We start from the raw sequence: 21,193 nt of genomic DNA, 5'->3' as shown, positions 1-21,193 counted from the left end.
GGTGTTGTATGACTTGTGGCCTGTAGGCAACTTCATCCTTTAAAAACTTGGCTTAACTATATTTTTTCTATTTTGTTGTTGTTTCTGAATTTAAATTTGCTTTTTTATAACCTCTCAATTTCGAAAAAATATCCTTTTTAGTTTCTCTAGCCGTAAAAAAAATCGTAAAACTGCAAAAAATTAGATAAGAAAGACTAAAAAGTAAAAAAATCATTTTTTTTAAATTGAAGGGCTATATATAAAGGAAATTTAAATTCAGGAAACCAAAATTAACAATGATTCAAATTTAAGTAACTAAAATCATAATCAAGTTAGAAGCTTTCGTCACCTGGTTATACTTTAAAGGAATGTATTTAAATCATTAACCTTAAAATCCCAAGTTAAAAATAGGATTAAATAAGAAATTGGTTCATGTAATTTAACGTTTTTTCACTTAGGTCTTGGTATGTTTCTTTTTTCTTTCAATTTTAGTTCTTGTCATTAATTACAGTTAAAAAACGTTAATGTTGATGTTTTGTTAACACCATAGGAACTAAACATAAAAAAAAATTACAAGGACTTAAAATGAAAAAATATAACTTAGAGGGATGAAAAATAAAAATAAAATACATGGACTAAAAGAAAAGGAAATACATATTTATAGACACATAAAAATATTTAAGCCTTAAATATTATGTATAAATTTATTTTAAATTAATATAAATTAAAAACAATAAGAAATTAATTAAAAGATGCATGTCAAAGATCTCGTTTTCGACCAAAATGTCCCTTATGGCTGATATCATTTATCTCTTCACATGAAGCTTTCAACCCCTCATATTGACTTGGTGGGCATGGAGAAGATGCAACATAATTTTTGAAACCCAATTTTGGTCCCAAAGACATGTCTTCAATATGATCCACCTATTTGCGACAAAATTTTGCTTTTTTTATGTAGAAATATATATCAATTTTTGAAACCTGTCTTGGTTCATCTGTCTTAAGCATTTTTGCCTTTTACTTTTACTTCTTGGATTCATATTTCAACAGAAAATCAAACATAAGATTTAATTTGCTAACTTCTTTTTGCTATTATATTTTGAATTAATTGTTTTTAATATATATATTTTTCTAAAATCAAAGTACTAATAATATAAAAGTAGTGAGTAGTTATTAAAAGAGAGTGATATAGAAGTTTAAAAACTGATAAAATGTAAAAATGTCTAAAATTTGTGGGCACCGAAAAGAGATTTTTTTGATTAGTAGTATAGATAAACATTTAGTAAAAGATAGATTTTGTCATGTAAACGCTCATGATTTATTGGTTCTCTTACCTAAAGTAAATCATCTGGTTCGTTTGAAGGAGTTTTGTCCCATCAACTTGTAATATGGCTTACAAGGTCATCATGAAGGATATGCAGGTTCTTTCCCATCTCAATTTAATCGATTAATTTATGTTTAATGTTCAACAAAGAACAAGTTTAAAGGAGATAATTGGCTGGTTACATCATATTTAACAATAACTTACAAATATTAAGTAATCAACCATAACTTCTACTCATGACACATGCCATATATGAATAAGGAAACAAATCCCCTGACGCACCACAAAGGTCCAATAAATCTCACCAAAGTCATGCCAACCAATAGAGATTCTACACAAAGCTGGCCACTATGCATTCTTCACAATTAAACCTAAACTGCATAAAATGCAGATCCTTATACGATAGGAAGGTTCTCGGGCCAAATAACTTTACCAGAGGCCACCCAATAGACATACATACACAATTTTTTTTGCATCTCCTCATCAATGCACGCACCATGGTTTAGAGACTTGAAAGGAATTGAGTAATCAAACGACCTACACTTACTCCTCAACCACGTCCAGGCCACAAATTATATATCTCCAATCACCTGTTTCTCTTCAAAAAGTTGTATTATTGAAAATACAACCATTCCTTTTCTTCCATATGCACCATAAAACCGCACACCAAACCACATACCGTCTTTCTTTTCCAACACCACTTTTAATAAAAAAAAGCCAAGTCTTGGCACGAATGCATCTCCTTTTCCCTTGGACAAGCCGTATGAAAATTTATCCACGAACAACACTTTTTCACACCAAGTCATCTCTAGGGCAAGCGAAAAAAAAATGTAAGCAAGACTGAACTTCATCAAGACACAAAGGGCACTTCAAAGCTTGTCCCCCTTTAATGGCATCTTTCTTTTGGAGATTATCCTTAGTTGGAAGCCTATTTTTAAGGATTGATCCTTCAAACAAAAAGAATAACCTTGGAGGGGACATTCAACTCCCAAATAAAGGAGTACTTGTTGGGGATAAATATGCACTACTACAAAAATGTTATTTTACGATGCAGGTTTTACATCGGTTGTACAAAAACCGATGTCATAAGTAAAACAGTGATATTTTTGTAAATCTGAGGAAGAAAAGGTGAAAAACATGCATATTCATATTGTAGTGTATAGACAAGTTATGCTTATTCCGGGTGGTTTAAGGATTACTCAATTGTCAAGGGGTTGGTGAATGTAAATTAACAATGGCGGATCTCTGGCTTTGTCTTTGGGGACAATAATATCTTGGATAGTAGGTTATGAGTGTTGAAGGAATTTAATCTCTGACTCTGTCAGTATCGTATTCTGAGTGAACAAAGTGTGATAGTGTTTAACAAAGTGATACGGGAAATATCTGATACTATCTTGAATGATAGATATTGAGGTCTTTATTGTGAATTGTTGGAAACTAGTTTGTATCCCTAAGAAAACTACATTGTAGTGATATTTTGAGGATCTGATGTGGTCACTGCTTTAATTTATTTTATGCAGTAAGTAATTAAATTTTCTATTGTTTCATTTATAGTGCACCATGTGTGTCTTACCTTCTTCGCAAACGAGCCCTCTATGATGATATGTCAAGGTAATTGATACTATTTCTGTTTTTCCAAGATTCCAAAATGATTTACATAGTCTGTATGTGTGATATATCTATCGTATGATTTGTTCCAGGTACACATTTTGTGCTGGCTACATGCCTTGCAGTGGTAGGTGTGGAGAAAGTAAATGTCCTGAGTTTTGCCTTTGCACTGAGGTATAAAAACGTGAACTTGTTTTCTTTACTTTAATATGACTAGGGTATGAATTACTGAAAAACAAAAATGCATGTGCAGGATTTTATGGTTATGCTAGTAAATTGTTTCCAAAGTTTGAGATTAGGCTTGTTACTGCTATTATTGTTGTTGTGTTTCAAATCATGACTGAAATTTGATAAAAATGGTTAACTCTTAATGGTGAGGGATGAATGGTGGGTTAAAACTTAAAATGTTTAACCATCAAAGCAAAATCTTTGGATCTCTCCTTGGAATGTCGTGAAAGTAGGCACTAGATAGATTTTAGATGCCATCCAAGTAGCAAAATGAGGTAGTTGAAGATTTAAGGTTAAATTAGTCTATATGTCCCTATACTAATTGGGAATTTTCAATTGAAGTGAGTTATAAGTTTCTGACCCTAGGCCGGATGTGAAGATCCATTGAAAATTTCAAAATTAAAGGGGACTCAAATAATCAAATCAAAATACAGCTCAAAATTTCTAAACATCGTTTTACATAGAAATGTCAGTATTCAAAATGGAGAACGTTGGTGGTGGGAAGAGGATAAAATAATTTATACAAAATTAGGGAGATACTATGACATAAGATTGTAATGATTGGATACACCTTTTACGAATATCTTATTTCTCTATCTCTCTATTTATTATGCAATGAATAATAGTTTGGTTTAAATTAATTAAATTCCAATTGTATTAATTAAATCAATTTAATTTAATTTTAACTTGTATAAGGCAAAAGAATTACATGAAATTAAAATAATCACATTTGAACATATAAATATTGGTAGCGTATCATCACTATTATGATACATTTTACTTTTCTTCAAAGTGTAAACACAAAAATCATTTTTGGTATAAAAAACATTAACATTTTTTCATGATAGCAACTATGTTAAATCGTAGTCGATCTATACTCATAATTTTGAACTCAATTAATTCAAATTTATGATGAAAATGAATTTGATTCATTTAAAAAATTTAAATTTAAACTATTTTGCTTATTAGAAGTAATTAGTTTTAAAATAAAAAAAATGAATCATAAGTTAAAATTCCATTAAATTGTAATTAATAGTGCAATTAATAAAATAAAGTAAAATAATATAATATATAATAACAATATAGAGAAATTTCAATTTTAGTTCACCAATAATTTATGACTTTTGTCCTCCAATATTTTCTGTAATTTTGATATCTCTAGTTTAAAAAATACGTAATTTCGATTAAATCTTTAATTTTACATACATTTTTTATATTTTAATTAATTAAATTATTTTTATAATATTTTAAATGAATATGTTAGATTTAATATTTAATTAATAAACCAAAATAAAAGAAATAAATATATGAAGAATTAAGGGTTGAATAAAAATTGTGAATTTTTAAAAAATAGAAAAATCAAAATCATGAAAAAAGATTACCAAAATCATGAATCTTAATAAGAATAAAATTACAATTTAGATTAATTTATAATTTATTATAAAAAATATTTTCAATTATCGATCAATATATATGTGTCATTATCATATTCATTTTCTTCCTCTAAAACATTAAGATTTTGATATAATGATTATAAGAAATTGGAAAAACCACAATTACAAAATATTATCATTAAAATTAAATGGTATTATATATATATATATATATATATATATATATATATATATATATATATATATATAATAAAGAGCACGCAGGATTCCTTTGGAGCTGGTTTTCTGGGTCTTGAATTTTCTGTGGTTTTTTTCAAGTAGCCGTTGATGAGATCAACAAAAATATGCCAAAAATTTTAATCACGCACACAAACAACATTATAAAAGATTGCATAATTTAAATTATATAAACAATTAAACACCTAATTTAAATAAGTTAATTATAATGGCAATAAATTTAAATAAAACTTTTTAAAATTTTTTAATATAAAATATTCATATTTTCTATTAATGTTGAAGGTAAGTCAAAAACTTTTCATGGAAATTTGATTTTATGAAGTACATTAGATCCAGTTTAGGAACTATTTCATAGAAGTTATTATAGATTCATGTTCTCAATTAGTACCTCAACTCCATGATTTTTATGATACATAAAAAATATATAAATACATAAAAAATATAAATTCAATTGGTTCGGCAATAGTGGTATGCTGTTTTGTTCACTTTTTTTTATCATGAAGCCTTAGCATTTGTATTTTATTTGTAACTTCACATGCTTCAAATTTAGTTTCCTATTATAAGTTTGTTTTTTTTTTTATCAAAGAAGAATAAATAAGTAGTTTAATAATTATGCAGAATTAAGTTAGATATTTATGAATCATATAATTTTTATTTTATTTATATTAAAATACTATGATGTTAACACTTTGAATAATTATTATCTATTTGTTGATATCTCACATGACTATATAAATATATTCATTTTTATCTATTATCATTAATAAAAAATATATGAGTTGTAATTTCTTATATCCAAACAATTTGTCCATAGGTGGCTGCAAGAAGCTACCGTTAATTTAATTTCAACATTGGCCAGCTCAAGTGTGCTACAGGATAATGCATGTAGGCTCACATGCATAAATAGACTTAAGTAAGTCAATTATTCATTTTTAAGTTCCTCCTTAAAGCCTGCTTCTAAATAGTAATTTTATTTGAATTAAATGAGCAAGTTTTTGGCTTTTTAATTTCAGAGTGGTTAATGAATTTAATCAATTTATTAATCTGGCTTTTGAATAAAATGAGTGATTTTGGAAGTCAATGGGTGTGGTTTTGTTTTAATTGGATTGATCACTTTGTGCTTGTATGTATGGTTTATAATGAAATTCATTGGAAAATCTTCATTCACTTATTTCATTTTCATTTCAGTGAGCTGAGATTTAGTTGCAATTACAACGACCCATAATTCAATTTTCTTGGAAACTATTTCTTGACAATAATTATGGGATTTGTTTTGGTGTATGTTATGTTAAGTTTTAATCACACCAAACTTTTTGTGTCTGTGCAAGTCACGTACTGCAGTTGCTCTTCATGAACGATTGAAAATTTTGCTATAAGTTAGGTTATTTAGTGATTTAGATCTACATGGATTTATTGAATTTAGAGATAGGGTGGGATTTAAAGGAAGATAGAATAAAATATTTTGGATAGAATTTAGAAAACGAGAATGCTTTATTATTCAAGAGAAAATGTAGTCAATAGGTTCTACATAAAATACAATGGAACAATACAAGACCTAACAACCGTCTTAGAAAATGTATTTTCTAAGACGGTTGTTATAATAATCGTTTTCGAATCATCAATTTTTCTACAATGGTTTTTCTTGGGACCGTCGTTGATGGTGTTACCTTTCAACGACGTTGGCTATAAAGACGGTTTGAAACCGTCGTTGAAAACCATTTTTAACCGTCGTCTAATGACTTTTTTGTAGTTGTGATGCAATCCATCATGCTATCAATTTTAGTAAATAATTGTTTTTTATTTTATTATCAATTTATTGTTTTATTAAATTGTTAATTTGATAAGTCTTTGATTAAAATTAAAAGTTTGTTATCATGATAGAGATTATGATAATGAAAAACAAGTCCTTTATAATTTTAATTTAAATTGTTCTTGATCGTAGGATTATTGTGAATAAGACATCAATAATCCGGATAGATCAATACATATGTAATGTTCTATATTAAATAAAGATTAATAGATCTCATTTATTAGATTGCATATATAAATTATGTATATGTGGATGTCATTATTGAACTGACTCAATTGAGATTTTCTAATGGTTAAATTTATCATAAACTGTCATTAGAAAATTCTCAAGAAGATGTTTAATAATTTTCTTTGGCCTAAAATTATCATAGTAATTAACATGTTATTTGTTATGTTTTGGTTCCAGACACACCTAATGTTTTAGAGCACTTGTTGAATTAATGATTAATTAAGAAAGAATTCATCAACTCTTGGTAATGAATTTGAGCTCTATGAATAAAATTATATCCTAGTGAGTTTGACAGTAATATCACACTCTAGAGTTAACCCAAAGTTGTAAAGATGGAAAAAATTATTATATTATTCTTCTAATGGTTCTTGAAAGTAAAATGCTAGATGCCTACCTTGATTAATATATTAATTTGATTAATTAGTATTGAACCTACGAGATCACATACAAACAAGTGTTTTAAATGATTAATTAATTTCTTAAGTGGAATATTATTATATTTTTTTTCTAGCACTGAAAATATAAATAATATAAATATTTGGTGAAAGAAAAGATACAAATTGGAGGATTTCATGTTTGGAATTTGGTTTGAAAAATTGTTACATACAAGTTGGACTTGGTCAATTATTATTTCTAATTTTAAATTGTTGAATGGTTAGCCACAAAAAATAACAAGAAACAATATTTTAAAATGGCTTAAAAGATAAGATAGTTTTTCTATTTTATCACAAATATGTTATATTCGACGTGTTACAAATACAGCTCTAGACTGCACGTTGATGTGACTGGTTATCACTTCTCTTCTCATTCTCTCATAACACCATTTATTGTTCCACTTGTTAAAGTTGTTGACGAATAAAGATTAGTCTCAGTGTAGATACACATGGAATCTTCACATTATTGAAGAAAATTTTTCCACTGTGTGTCTTGAACACCTTTTTTCCTTTAGTACTTACATTGCTCGTAAGAAATAGAATGTAAATCATGTGATGCTTTATATGCTGATTGCACACTATACATTCCATTTGATTCAAGTCTCCACCACCACACATCCCTCACCCCTTTACGAATATCCATACTTTCCAACATATGTTCCAATTTGACCACCATTTTACTCTTCCATTTAAACCACCTTCTTCTCCACTTTAAGTTCCATCTCTATCTCCATCTATCACCCTAAGAACCTAAATTATTTATGACTTCTCCCCTTTGCCCGAGTTTAGAAAAAGTCTAACATGTGAGGTTGCTAGATACTCCTCTCTCCAATTGTCCTTCCAAATCCTACAAGTTTCACCCTCACCCAACTTTCACTCCACCAAGTTATCAAACCACTTTATATTGTTCTCCCCCCTCACCCCCTAAACACACTTTCTTTAGTTCCCTCCACCATAAAGACCTCCCACACACCCCTTCCTTCAATAAACCTCTCCACCCTTCATACTTTGCCTCTAAGACATCACCCACAAAGTGTTTCTTTGGTGAAACAAATGCCACCTCCACTTAGCTAATAGAGTTTCATTAAACAGTTTTAAGTCCTTTATACCCAAACCTCCATGACTTCTAGGACAACACACATCTTTCCATCTCACCCAAGCTATTTCATTTTGCTCACCCTTCTTACTCCCACAAAACTCCCTCATAATACTCTCGAACCTCTTCACTACCTTACAAGGAATCCCAAAGAAAGAATAAAGTTAAAGAGGAAAGTACCGATCTTATAAGACATGCTATTTTGTGCTTCCAACAATTACATAGCTTCTTTAAGTATTTATCAACAATTGGCTTCCATGTGTGGTTTCTCCTAGGTTTGGTGCCAATAGGGATCCCGAGATAAACAAAAGGAAACTATAACAGCTTGCAATTTAACATCCCCACGAGAGCTTCCCCAACTCGAGGCTCCACATAAATAACCCCAAAACTACTTTTAGCAAAATTTACCTTCAACCTTGAAGCCAACTCAAACTATCTCATAATACTCTTGATGACCATCACATTCGAGAGGAAGCTTCTTCAATAAAGATTGTATCGAAGATTGACTTCCATACTACCATCACCAACCTTATATCCCGAGAATAGACATTTGGAAGTGGTCATCCTCATAATTCCGTTCAAATCCTCTGCCACTACCATGAAAAGAAACAGTGCCAGTGGATGACCTTGTTGAAGCTTCCTTTGTAAATTGAATTTTCTAGTTGAGCTACCTTTCACCAAAATAGAAATAGAACACAAACACAAACATTGTTTGATCCATCAAATCCACTTGCTTTGAAATCACAACATTTTGAGCATATACAATAACAACTCCCAAGATACTGAGTCCTACGCATTTTCATAATACAGTTTGAAGATCAACCAACTTTTATTCTTCCTCCCTGCCTCATCAACAACCTCATTCGCCACCACTACACTATGTAGGAGATTCCTATTTTCTAAGAAAACACTTTGTCTCTTGTCAATGACCTTTGGGAGTACCTTCTTAATTCTATTAGCAAACACCTTAGCCACAATTTTATATGTGCTCCCCACCAATGATATGGTCCTAAACTCACCTAGGTCTTATGGATTGTCCACCTAGCTTAGGGATCAAAGTGATGAAAGATGGATTACAACCCTTTGGAAATATGCCATCAATGGATGAAACGAAGTTTGAGCTGCATTGATCACAGAAAGAACAAAATGTTGATGAACAATTAATGTGTCAAAGATTTTAAACCCTCGCCCCATAAAATAAAAAAGAAAAGTGATTTACCCTTATGAATTTTCCCCCACTTTGTTCTACCCACACACACACACACACACACACATATATAAATCATGTAGGTTTAAATTTGTTTTTAGCCACTCAAATTTGAGGTAAATTTGTCTTTGATCATTTAAATTTAAAATTGATCTTTTTAGTCATTGTAAATTGAAAACCCTCCCGACTATTTTAGTCTTTATATCCAAATGCCCTTTGCCCAAATTAATGTCGTGGGAGTTAATATTTTGAAAGAAAAACACACATGTAGTTGGGCATTTGAAAATAAGATAGCAAAATCAAAATAGGTTACCATTTAATCAACTTAAATACTTAGATTCATTCATTATTTAGACAAAAATTGATATAGAAAAGTGAAAATTTTGGATTAACATGTTATTGGTGTAAAATGTTAATCGATTGTGCCGATAACTAATTTTCATGACCAGGAAACATGATTGATCATATTTGGTGTGGTCTCCCTTCCTAATCATTTGTTTTGCATCCACAAGACTCAATCCTGAAATCTTGCTTTAGAGATATTTAAGTCTAGTTCTACTTGAACATATGATATGTTGGTAAGAAGTTGGATGTAGGCTTTGAACGCTTGACCTTTTTTCCCTCGGCCTCCAAAATATAATATTATATAGAAAATATAAAATTTATGATGTTATTAAGATTTATATTAAATATAAAGTAAATGATGTTACAATTGATAACAAATATGAAATTTATTATGCTAAAATATGTATTAAAACATTTATGGTGCTAAAATTTGTATTAAATATAATATTTATGATGATAAAAATTTGTATTAACACATTTATGGTGCTAAAACTTATATTAAATATATTTATTAAGAAAAAATGTATTAAATATAAAACAATTATTGAGTGAGACTTCTTTTTCAAAAATGTGGAGTAATACAATTAAAGGATTGCAGTGGCAAATAAAAATTAGAGAATAATGATGAACATTATTGAGTTACAATATTATAAGTGTGAAATATCTATTACTTTTGTAAATGATTATTCTCCACTTGGGAGCTTAATTGGTCACCCTTAACGGGTCTTTCCTCAAATGTTAAAAACTACAAAAAGAAACAAAACTATAGAAGAAAAAAAATAATAATTTGATCACTAGTATAAAAAAAAATTTCTACGTCGGTTAAATTGTACATTCTATATCAGTTATTAACCTTCGTTGTAGAAGACATCGTAAAAAGTCTATACTTTCTACGACGGTTCAATAAACAACCGTCTTAGAAAAATATTATTCTAAGATGGTTCTTAGTTAAAAACCGTCTTAGAATGATACACTTTCTAAAACAATTTTTTAGAGAATCATCTTAGAATGATTTTTTTTTTAAAAAAATAAGTTAAAATATATAGAGGATTCTAAGACGGTTTTTCAAAGAATCGTCACCGTCTTAGAATGATTTTTTTTTTTAAAAAATGTTTATGAGTAAACCATCTTATATGCATATTAGAGCGTCATTGGCAAGTAAACAATCTTATAGAACTTTCCTAATTTGTAGTGTTCTAAAAGGAGTTTAATTCTATGACCAATAATACTTTAGCATTAGTTCCCTATCTCAGTTGTTCCTAACTTGCTCAAAAATTGCAAAGGAAGAGTGGAAAGATATAATATCTAGTATTTTCTACCACTCTAATTGAACCAAGCAGTTTTAAATAGATAAGTAAAAGTTTCTAAACAATTATAATATGTTAGTTGTTCAAAGAATATAACTAGATATCAATAGAATGGTTTTAAGCATTCATAGTAAAGCAAATATTTCTAAAATATAATATAAACATTTTAGTTGTCCTAAGACGATTACATTTTATCCTATACTAACAGTTATTGACTTGATAATAAACATAAATACTTTATTAATAATTAAATGCAAACAAAGGTATGTCTTCTTCTGATGTCTTCGTTTTATATAAGAGACGAACTAGAAATCATGTAATGTTTTTAAACAGAACAAGATCATACCCTAAAGAGCAACACTCTTCACAAGTGGTGGCACAAGTATGTCTTCTTCTGATGTCTTTATGCTCCTGGTATTCAGCAAGGACAGGTGAGAAATTAATCACTCAGAAAAATAAGGATTCATATGCTGTGAACAACATAATATTAAATATTCTTTAGTATGAATGCTACTTATTTATTAGATTTAATTTCCATACACTATATGGATAGTTTCTTTATTAGCAAACCATATGGTGGCACCAGTCTAAAAGTGCTCATAAAATGTTTTAGTCAAGTGAGAGACTTTAGTTTCTACAATGATGTGACACTTTGGTTTCGCAAAGTTTTTACATGGAAATTATCATATTTAAATATGCATTTATTATTTTACATCGATCAAATCTTAGAAAGAAAATAATAGACTCCAAAAAATGCTCAAGCATATGTACGCTCATTTATAACCAAAAAATCCCAATGCTTTAATTAATTTTCAGTCATTTTTTTTACTAACAGAATCATCATACTATTAGATGATCCACAAGGCCAATTGCAGATATATGATTAAGTCCAAAAGCTTTAACACGTGTGGTATGAGGGAAAGGGGAAGGGTGTATGAACAGGGAATGATACTTGTGTCTATAAGAAAACAATGCGGTGTTAATGGTGTAACGAGTAACCTACTAGGCAAGGCTGCCTAAGCTTTCTGCATTCTACCAAGGAACCCACTAGGTATTGATGGTTTCCCTATTCGAGCATAAGGTGCCAACATACCTACCAAAGCAACATTAACAACTAGCCCAATAAGAAGATCTATAAGATACAACTCAAATTTGGCCCAAAAGTCTTTGCCTCTCATTTGAATTTCAGCAAAAGTAGCACAACATGTATCGATGACAATCTGCATATCATGTGAGAGAAAAACTATATAAACATTTTTCAAATATCCAAAATCTTCCAATTATGCCAACAACAGTACATGAATGATTTTCACATATAGCAGAGACCAGTCAGTCTTAATTCTTAAATCTACCAATTATAGCTTATATGATATGAAGAATACAACACAACTTCTTTTAGCATATAGATACCTTGTTACCTAGGAAAGCTATTTTAGTACCACAATTTCTAGCGTTCAAGATAGGGAAAGCAAACCAAGGAGGTTCAACTATGTCCTAGCCTCTCCAATAAATAGAGCACATTAATATATAATAGTTGTCAATTAATGGTGAACACTTACTGACATATGTTATATAGAACAGTCACAAAAATTGGATAACTCAAGGCACAACAGTCCTGCCATTAAATAATATGAACAGTCAAAATTAGGATTACTATAAGACAAGCCCAACCAACCTCTGAGCCAAAGTTAATGAATCTTATGCTATTTTCTTCTTGATGTTGATTAGTACTGCTTCACACCAATTGTCTCTATGTGTGTATCTATAAAACAATGCATTATAAATTTATAAAATTCTTGCTATTTTATTTCAAAAGTCAACCTTGTTTTGTTTAACATATATCATACTAGTTTTTTTTAGAAATATTATGGATATTATATATAATAATGTTTCCAGTGTTAAAGAGAGATGCCCACAAAAAGAGATAAATGAGAGAAGACACTAAAATAGAAAATGTTACCTTATTTCTTAATGCTTGTGTTCAGACTTGAGCAAATAGAAAATGTTGACTAGAGGGTGTCTCTTTACATCTTTTAAATACTAATAAAAAAAAGTTAAATATAATCAATAAAAAAGTGACAGAATAAAAAATTATCTTGTATTATATATATATATATATATATATATATATATATATATATATATATATATATTTGTAAAAGAATAATTATTATAATTATAAGTAACTATATTTTGGTGAATATTTATATCTTATATCTACATAGATGTACCATGCAAATTAAATATTATACGTAAAAGCATATTAATATTTAAATTATAGGAATACAACAAATATTAAATTTTACAATTAGAAATATATTTTCACTTGTTTCTTACTAATTAGAAATATATTTTTAAAAATTAATTGACAACACATCTTATTATAACAGACCTCTGCATGTCATTGCAGTTTGAAGTGGATGCCCACTTCTTTGTCTCTTTAAATCCACAACCTATCTCTTTCGTGGCCAAAATCCAAACACCACCAAAATTCAACGTCAAATCTTAGCATCCTAAAAATCATAAGAAACCACAATCACTGTCTCTCTTGGTTGTAATATATTCTATAATAATAATGAAAGCATGAACTTGATCTTTAATAAATATTAAAAAGAAGAAACTCAACCTTTACCTAGGTTTTTGGAAGCAACAAGTTGCCTTCACAAACAACAAGCCCAAAGCTTAAGACTCTGAGTTTTATGATTGTGTGACAATAATTAAAAGAATAATAAAAAAACTTCGTACCCCATTGCCCAGAGGCTCTTCGCTATGCGAAGGTATGGGGGAGGGATGTTGTACGCAGCCTTACCCTTGCATATGCAAAGAGGCTGTTTCCGGATTCGAACCCATGACCAACAAGTCACCAAGGCACAACTTTATTAAAAGAATAATATTTAAAAAAAATTACCATTTGATGTTTGTAATGAACTTGGCATAATAATAGATGATGAAATGAAAGTCATAAAAAAAATTTACAAAAACTATACTAGAAAACAAATCAATTTAGTAAAAATATATTGGGCCTAGGGAATATTGAACTATATTGGGCCAGTTCTCTTACTTAGGAATTTGGGTGTAATTTACTTGTATTATTTTTTTTATAAAAAGAAGAAAATAAAATTCTCTCTGAGACTACTGAATCACCCTTTAGGAGGAGCATGTCGGCCAAACAAGAAAAATCCTTTACGATGATAATCAATGGTGAGATATATACTGATTATCTCTTTGTCTATTTTGTGAGCTAATTACAGAGTATTACTGACTTTATATAGGGTGTGTTTGAACAAATTAAAAAAAAAGTGTGATAGTATAATTTTTTAGAAATTATTATTGTTTAAACAAATATGTTGTTCCAAATGTCTTAGTGTATCATAATTATATATAGATATTTTTAAGATAACTTACAACACATGTGAAACATGTAATCAACTCCACCGTATTATCCTAGCCACATAAAAAGTTGATCACCACCTAGGTATTAAAGATAAGTCCACGAGGGACACATAATCAGTATGGATGAGGCTTGCAAGATACAAATGTACATTCAGAGCCAAATTGGACTGCTGTCCAAATAAGGGAATTTAAGTAAAAATGACATATATATTCCTTGGCCAAATGTTAAGATTCTTAATGCTTGCATGTATATGTTCCTAAAAACAATGAATTATGAGAAAAATTCAAAAGGCAAGGGAAGCTATAAGATAATAGTATCTACATGTTATCCTATTTTATTAATATATTATATAAGCTTCTATGTTGTTAAGAAACTAACCTTTAAAATAATACGAAATTAGAAGCTCCTTAAGGCTTGCTATTTTAGAAATGTGTGTTTAGTTATCAAATTCTGTTGTTTGATCATTAATTATGAATGTCTTCAATTTTAGATTTTTACTTTTATTTTTTCAGCATGTGTATGTGCAACATGATTCATGCTATGTGTATCTTAAAACTTCAAAATAGCAGCCATCCCACTATCCTCCCACTATCCTGCAATATCATTTTGGGGTCAGTCACTCCACACTGTTACTTGGGATTAAGAATTAAAATATATACATCTATATTCAGACACACTTTCTCAAGTATACACAAAAATTTGAAGTTTACAGATCCATATAGGGGTACCAGAGCAACAACCTTTAAACATTATATAATGTAGTATAGCGGTTTAAATGGTCAATTGCAAAATAACCCGTTACCACAACCAATTTCATGTTCTTTTTATGGAATGAAGCATTATTAGATACTTCAAACTTACAATAATTTCACAAATAAATTAGTATTAAAAAAAGGAAAACAATAAAAAAAACACAACTCCAAAGAACTTATCATAGTTTATAGTACCAAAGCAATAAGAGCTTTATGAAACAATCAGAACTTTCACAACAAATTAGCAATAACATGAAATGACATTTCAAGGAAATAAATTCCCCAGCCAAGTATTTCCTCAAACCCTCAATTTGATCAATGTTAGGACGTGCTTTTGCATGATTTTTACACCAGTCAGTCACCTTCAGATTCACGAAGTCTATGCCTTTTGATCATACCCTCACAAAAATTATACCTATAGTTTCAACTCTATAAAAATTCGAAGTACAAATAATTACATATCCACAAACGCCATACCAGATCAACAAAACTCCAATCCTTCAACATAAGACCATACGATGCAATCAATCAAGCAATTAAAAAAGTTAATCAACCAAACTCATGCTCCTGTTGTCAACCGAAGCAGTATCCAAAATCACAAAATCATAAAAAGTTACCAATAATTCACAACAGTAACAAAAGTTCCAATCACAATCAGAATCACAGATCAAAGTTTATAGAGAGAACAATTAAGTAAAAAGTAACCAAGAGGAAAAAAAAAGAAAGAAAAGAAGAACCTTTCCTGGCCAGCGGTGTCCCAAATCTGAGCCTTGATGACCTTAGCATTGATGTTCAAGCTCTTTTTTCTCTGACAGATGGTCAGAACTTCATCTGAGTTCGAATCCTACTGAGAGGTCTACTAGAGATCAGAAATTGTTGAAGAAAGAACAAAAGAAACATCTTGTTCTTTCCAGGCGATCGGAAAATAAAGAAATAGTGAATTTATTCAAGATAATTATGTACTTACAAAATACCGTCTCAATTCATCCTATTTCATCATATCCGGGATGTGATATGGTTCCAAAGGGTGAACTGGACAGTTCCAATAAGATTTCATTCTTGAACAAAAATCCGATGGTGGCGAACTCAACCCCTATGGTGGACTTGGACTCCAAATTGAACTCGTTCCTGGTGAAGTGCGAAAGTAGGTTGGACTTCCCCACACCAGAATCGCTGATCAGAACCAGCTTGAAGAGGTAATCGTACTCGTCATCGCCCTTGTACCCTAGCATCGATGATCGATGATACCTAAAACTCCTCTAAGTGACTCACTATAAATTGATCGCTGTTAATGCTACGTTACACAACAGAGAGAAATGAAAAAGGAGGGAGGGAATTTCGGGTTCGTGAAATTGGAATTTTTTTTACCTAAACGCGTGAGGCAATGGTGGGAACAACAAAGATGAGGGCTAGGTTTTCGAAGTCAGAGAATGTTCAATCGAGATTGATGAGAGGTTGATTCGAGGGACGGAAAAGGTAGAGGAAGGTCCAAGAGGCAAAAAGGCCAACAAGGAGGATGAGAGAGAAAGGATTAGTGAGGAAAGAGACTGCGAGGATGAGTGAAACGACAACGTAGTACTTGATGCGGAAGTAGGAGAAGTTTTTGTGGACACGAAGGGTGGCTTTGGAGAAGGACTCGAGTTTTGAGAACGTAGAGCGGTCCGCGAGCTCCGACCAGGGGCGGCGCTAGTCGAGGCCGTGGTGGAGGGAGGTGGATAGGTTGTTGATGAAGTCGCGGAAGGCTAGGTTGTTCGCCGAAGCCTTGATGGCATCGCTGCCTGCATTGGTGGTTCCCGTGGAGGTTTGGGGGTTGGAGATGGGGAGGACGGGAGGCACGGTGGAGGACATGATGGTTTTAGAGAGAGAATGAAAGAGAATTTTGTAATTTGTGATTTGAGAGAGAGACAAAATATGAGGAGCTAGATTTTGAAGGGAAGAGCTTATTCAAAGATGATCAAAATGAAAAGACCGTCTTTGTATTACCAATACAACTACAACGGTCAACGCGGAACCCGTCGTTGTACTCTTTAAAGTGATTATTGAAGGTGGTTATTAAATAACCGTCATTGTATATTTTCATCAAAATCACTACAATGCCACTGCATATCCTTCAACAACGTTTTCTTTTTAACCGTCATAGTTAATGTGTCGTTAAAAAGCTTTGTTGTAGTAGTGGATGTCAAACAATACTAATGCATTCATTATTTAGAAATTTTAATAATAATAAATAGGAGATATAAAGGTTGATTTGGTGTTTAAAAAATAGCCTTAATAGAGTGAAGGGAGATTAGGGGAGACGTCACGATTTGAATTTTCCCATTGACATTTCTAACAAAATTAAGAAAAAATAATAGTGAGTAAATATTTAAATTTATACAATAATATATGTTTAATATATATTAGGTTCGTAAATTATTTGGGAATTTTTAATGCAGTCCATAAATTAAACAAAAAAATATAATTGATTTCTTCATCTTCTACAACTTTTATAATTTTGTCCTTGGAGTTAGTAAAACTGCCACAAATTATTATTTTTTGCACCGGTTTCAATATGTTATAAACCAAATCCAAATACCTAATTATAAAATTTGTAGAAGATCAAGGATTTAATTACTAATCTTTTAGTATAAGGACCTAATTTAAAATTCTCAAGCACTTCAAGGACCTACCTACTAATATGTTAAATTAATAATATAATAATAAATACAATATAACATTCTATTTTGAGTCAAAATAATAGCAATATATAAAACCAAAATATTTTTAAATTAAGAGATGCATATACTTTCATGATGCACACAATTTTATGAGCTCTCATTTAGATAATCGTTCCTATGGATATGTTGAGTATAAATATTTAAAAGCCTAATTTTTTGTCCAAAAAGATATTTACCATTATAATTTTTTTCCTACTTTGATAAGTCAGATACAAATTAAGGAAGAAAATTATCCTAAAAATGTCATTATGAAAAATTTATTGAATTTTGTACTAAATATCAAACCTGTGATGACTTTTTCATATAAAGTTTTATATTCACAATTTATAGAAATTAATGTCTGTTCAAAAAATTCTAAAATATTATATACAAGGTATTAAATAATTTACTAAAAGCAATAATTAAATATAAAAATTAACTAAATAAGAATGTTTGAATTTTCTTAGCCACTGAGATTAAATTAAAAAATTTCATAATTTAATCTAGCTATCGTGATTTTTGATTGAAATTTTTTTTATTGGCAATACATAGAAATAAACCCCTTTTCCTTAAATTCTAAAAAATTATAAATGCCATGCATTAAATAATTTCCTAAATACAATAATCAAATAAAAATTATATGAATAAACATGTATGAATTTTCTTAACCATTAAGATAAATTCAAACAATTTAAAAAATATATTAACTTAAATGCGCAAGTTACAACCACCATAATGATTTTGGAGCAAGAATATCTGATACAAAAGTATAAGAAAATAAGCAAATTAAAGATTTATCAAGCAATCACCTCAATTAATGATGACGGTTAAGATCAAAGGACGAAATGTAAAAGCATTGCTTGCCTTGTTAAGTTTTTTCCACCCATCAAGAACTTAATATCAACTTCCAGTCTTACCATAGCGGGTAATAAAGGAAATGACAAACAAATATTATATAACATTCCTCTATTGTGTTTAAACTTTATTGGTGTTTTTATTTTTTTATTGAGTTGTCAAAAAAATTGTGAAGACCATGGCAAGTTATTCATCACCGTGTTCTTTTATCTACTAATTGATATATTGGACTTTTGTTATTGAAGGGTTGGTCGAGTTCAGTACTTAGAATGTAATTTTGTTTTACTAATGACCACCAGGTATATTTCTTTATCTGTTTCCAAATTATTATTGTTCTCTTGTTATGGTAATGGGTTATACAAGTTTTTTTGTGTGCATATGGGCATGTTTTTTTTAGACCATATTAGAGAGCTAATTAAAGCTAATTATATTATTTAGTTGTTCTCAATGTAATTTAATCTCCTTGATGTTTATCTACATATGGAGACAATTGGATTTAAAAAAAAAAAATGCACAAATGCCTTTTATAATTGTATTCTCTAAATGTGTTTTTAATCATAACTTCTAGTTTTGCTAATGGATATCTGATTTAATCGGTTCAAATATTTTCTTTCTTTTTCTTATGTATGGTTGGTTATACTTGTAGAAACAAATAACATAATAAGAGGGGTTGAATTGTAATTTTAGAAATTTAAAACTTTTCTAAAGACTGAAATCGTGTTTTATCGTCTGATGCAGATAAATCTAAAATCACTTAGAGAGGTTTTGGTTCAGCCTTTATCAGATGATGAGAATAACAATTTTCTTTGAAAAACCAAATGAGTTATAAGATCTAAAAATAAATTCAAATCCTTTGTTAGCTCAAGCAACAAAAAAACACACAAAGAATTTATTTTGGTTCGTCTCAAACCTGAGACTACGTCCAATTCTTGGCAATTACCAAGTTTCCACTAACTTATCAAAGTTACAAGTATTGTTCATTGCCACTTCTGGCTCTTACACTTGTAAGTTCTACTCCAAGTTTGACTTAAACCTAGTATTCTTTGTCCTACTAAACCACTGCTAACTCTAAACAGATCAAAAAGATTTGTTGGAAAATTATACATTGACTAAAATATGTGATCGTCTTACAAAGGGATATATCGCTAAACACTTTTAGTCTTTTCTATCAAGGTATACAAGGTGTTTTGAAAGTTTAGTATCTTTACAAGAATTTATAGAAAACTTTATAAGAAAGAATGGAAGAATGATTCACGTAGATGATTTGTGTCTTGTTTCTTTAAAGTTTCTTCTATATATAACCTTCATCTCGAAGTATCCATTATCTCACAATGGTTGGATTCTTCACTCTGTTTTTTGTCTGAAGTCTTGAGTCCATTAGAGCATTTAATGCTTGCATTGCATACACGTCTGATGTGTCATTATTTTCTCCTATTTTTAAACCCTTTTTGTCACCATTTTAATTACTGATTAGCCTTAATTGTCAAATTAATTATGCAGTTTTATCATTTGGGCCTACTTGACTAATTTTGTGTTTTTAATTTAATTTCAGGAGAATTATAAGCAATTGGGCTTGAATCCGGAATTGGGCTTGGACTTGAAGAGAGGAGACAATTTTATTTTATCAAATCTTATCTTATCCAGATTTTATTTCATCTAGATTTTATTTCGTCCAGATTTTATTCCATCCAATATTATCTTATCTTGTCCAGATTTTATTCCATCCAATATTATCTTATCTTGTCCAGATTTTATTTTATTTATGGGCTTGGACTTAAAACAAATTTGTAAGCTTTGGGGCTGAGGACCTATATAACAACACCAAGGTTTTAGTTTTAGAGAGTTTTTTAGAAGAGGAGAATAATTCTAGGATTTTAGAATTCCAGTTTTTATTACTGTTCATGCACACTGTTCACGTAGAATAAAATTCGTTTTTTGCAATTTCGTTTCTGCTTCAATCTACAATTTCATTTTTTGCTGATTAATGGAAGGCTAAGTCTCCAGCGTTGTTTTCTCTTGAGGATCAAGCACAACTCTCTTTGAGGTTTTGTTATTACTATTGAATATTGATCAGTTTTTCCTCTTCACCAATTACTCTGTATTTGTTGCTATTAATCCATGCATGCTTAGTGCTTGATTAATTGTCTCTGCGCTTAATTTACGTTCATGCTTAATGATAAGTTTCGTTCATGATTAATTGGTGTATGTGTTGCTTAATCACATAATGACAGCCTTATGTTAATTTTCGCTTAGTAATTTAATTTAGGGTTGGATTAAGTGGTTGAACTGGTTAGGGATA

At 30.0% G+C, this 21,193-nt stretch overlaps 1 protein-coding gene across 5 annotated transcripts; it reads left to right on the top strand.

The window, feature by feature from the left end:
- The first annotated feature begins 2,802 nt into the window (after positions 1 to 2,802).
- On the top strand, positions 2,803 to 20,491 carry LOC114399410. 5 transcript variants are annotated; one of them, XR_003663719.1, is made up of 7 exons: positions 2,803 to 2,914; positions 3,004 to 3,085; positions 5,585 to 5,683; positions 11,531 to 11,628; positions 15,104 to 15,202; positions 19,140 to 19,193; positions 20,447 to 20,491. XR_003663719.1 is itself a non-coding variant. In XM_028361592.1 (6 exons), exons 1-5 carry the CDS (start codon positions 2,899 to 2,901, stop codon positions 19,160 to 19,162), a joined length of 318 nt encoding a protein of 105 aa, XP_028217393.1. In that variant the 5' UTR covers positions 2,803 to 2,898; the 3' UTR covers positions 19,163 to 19,193; positions 20,447 to 20,491. The 5 variants fall into 5 exon arrangements, 4 of the variants coding, with proteins under 4 accessions (XP_028217393.1, XP_028217394.1, XP_028217395.1 ...); XM_028361592.1 differs by lacking the exon at positions 15,104 to 15,202; XM_028361593.1 differs by lacking the exons at positions 15,104 to 15,202; positions 19,140 to 19,193.
- The last annotated feature ends 702 nt before the right edge of the window (positions 20,492 to 21,193 follow it).

This window comes from Glycine soja, chromosome 19 (genome assembly GCF_004193775.1).
Source record: "Glycine soja cultivar W05 chromosome 19, ASM419377v2, whole genome shotgun sequence".
Taxonomy (NCBI): Eukaryota; Viridiplantae; Streptophyta; class Magnoliopsida; order Fabales; family Fabaceae; genus Glycine; species Glycine soja.
Note: the sequence above shows the minus strand (reverse complement) of the source record. Positions and strands in the feature narration are given on the sequence as shown.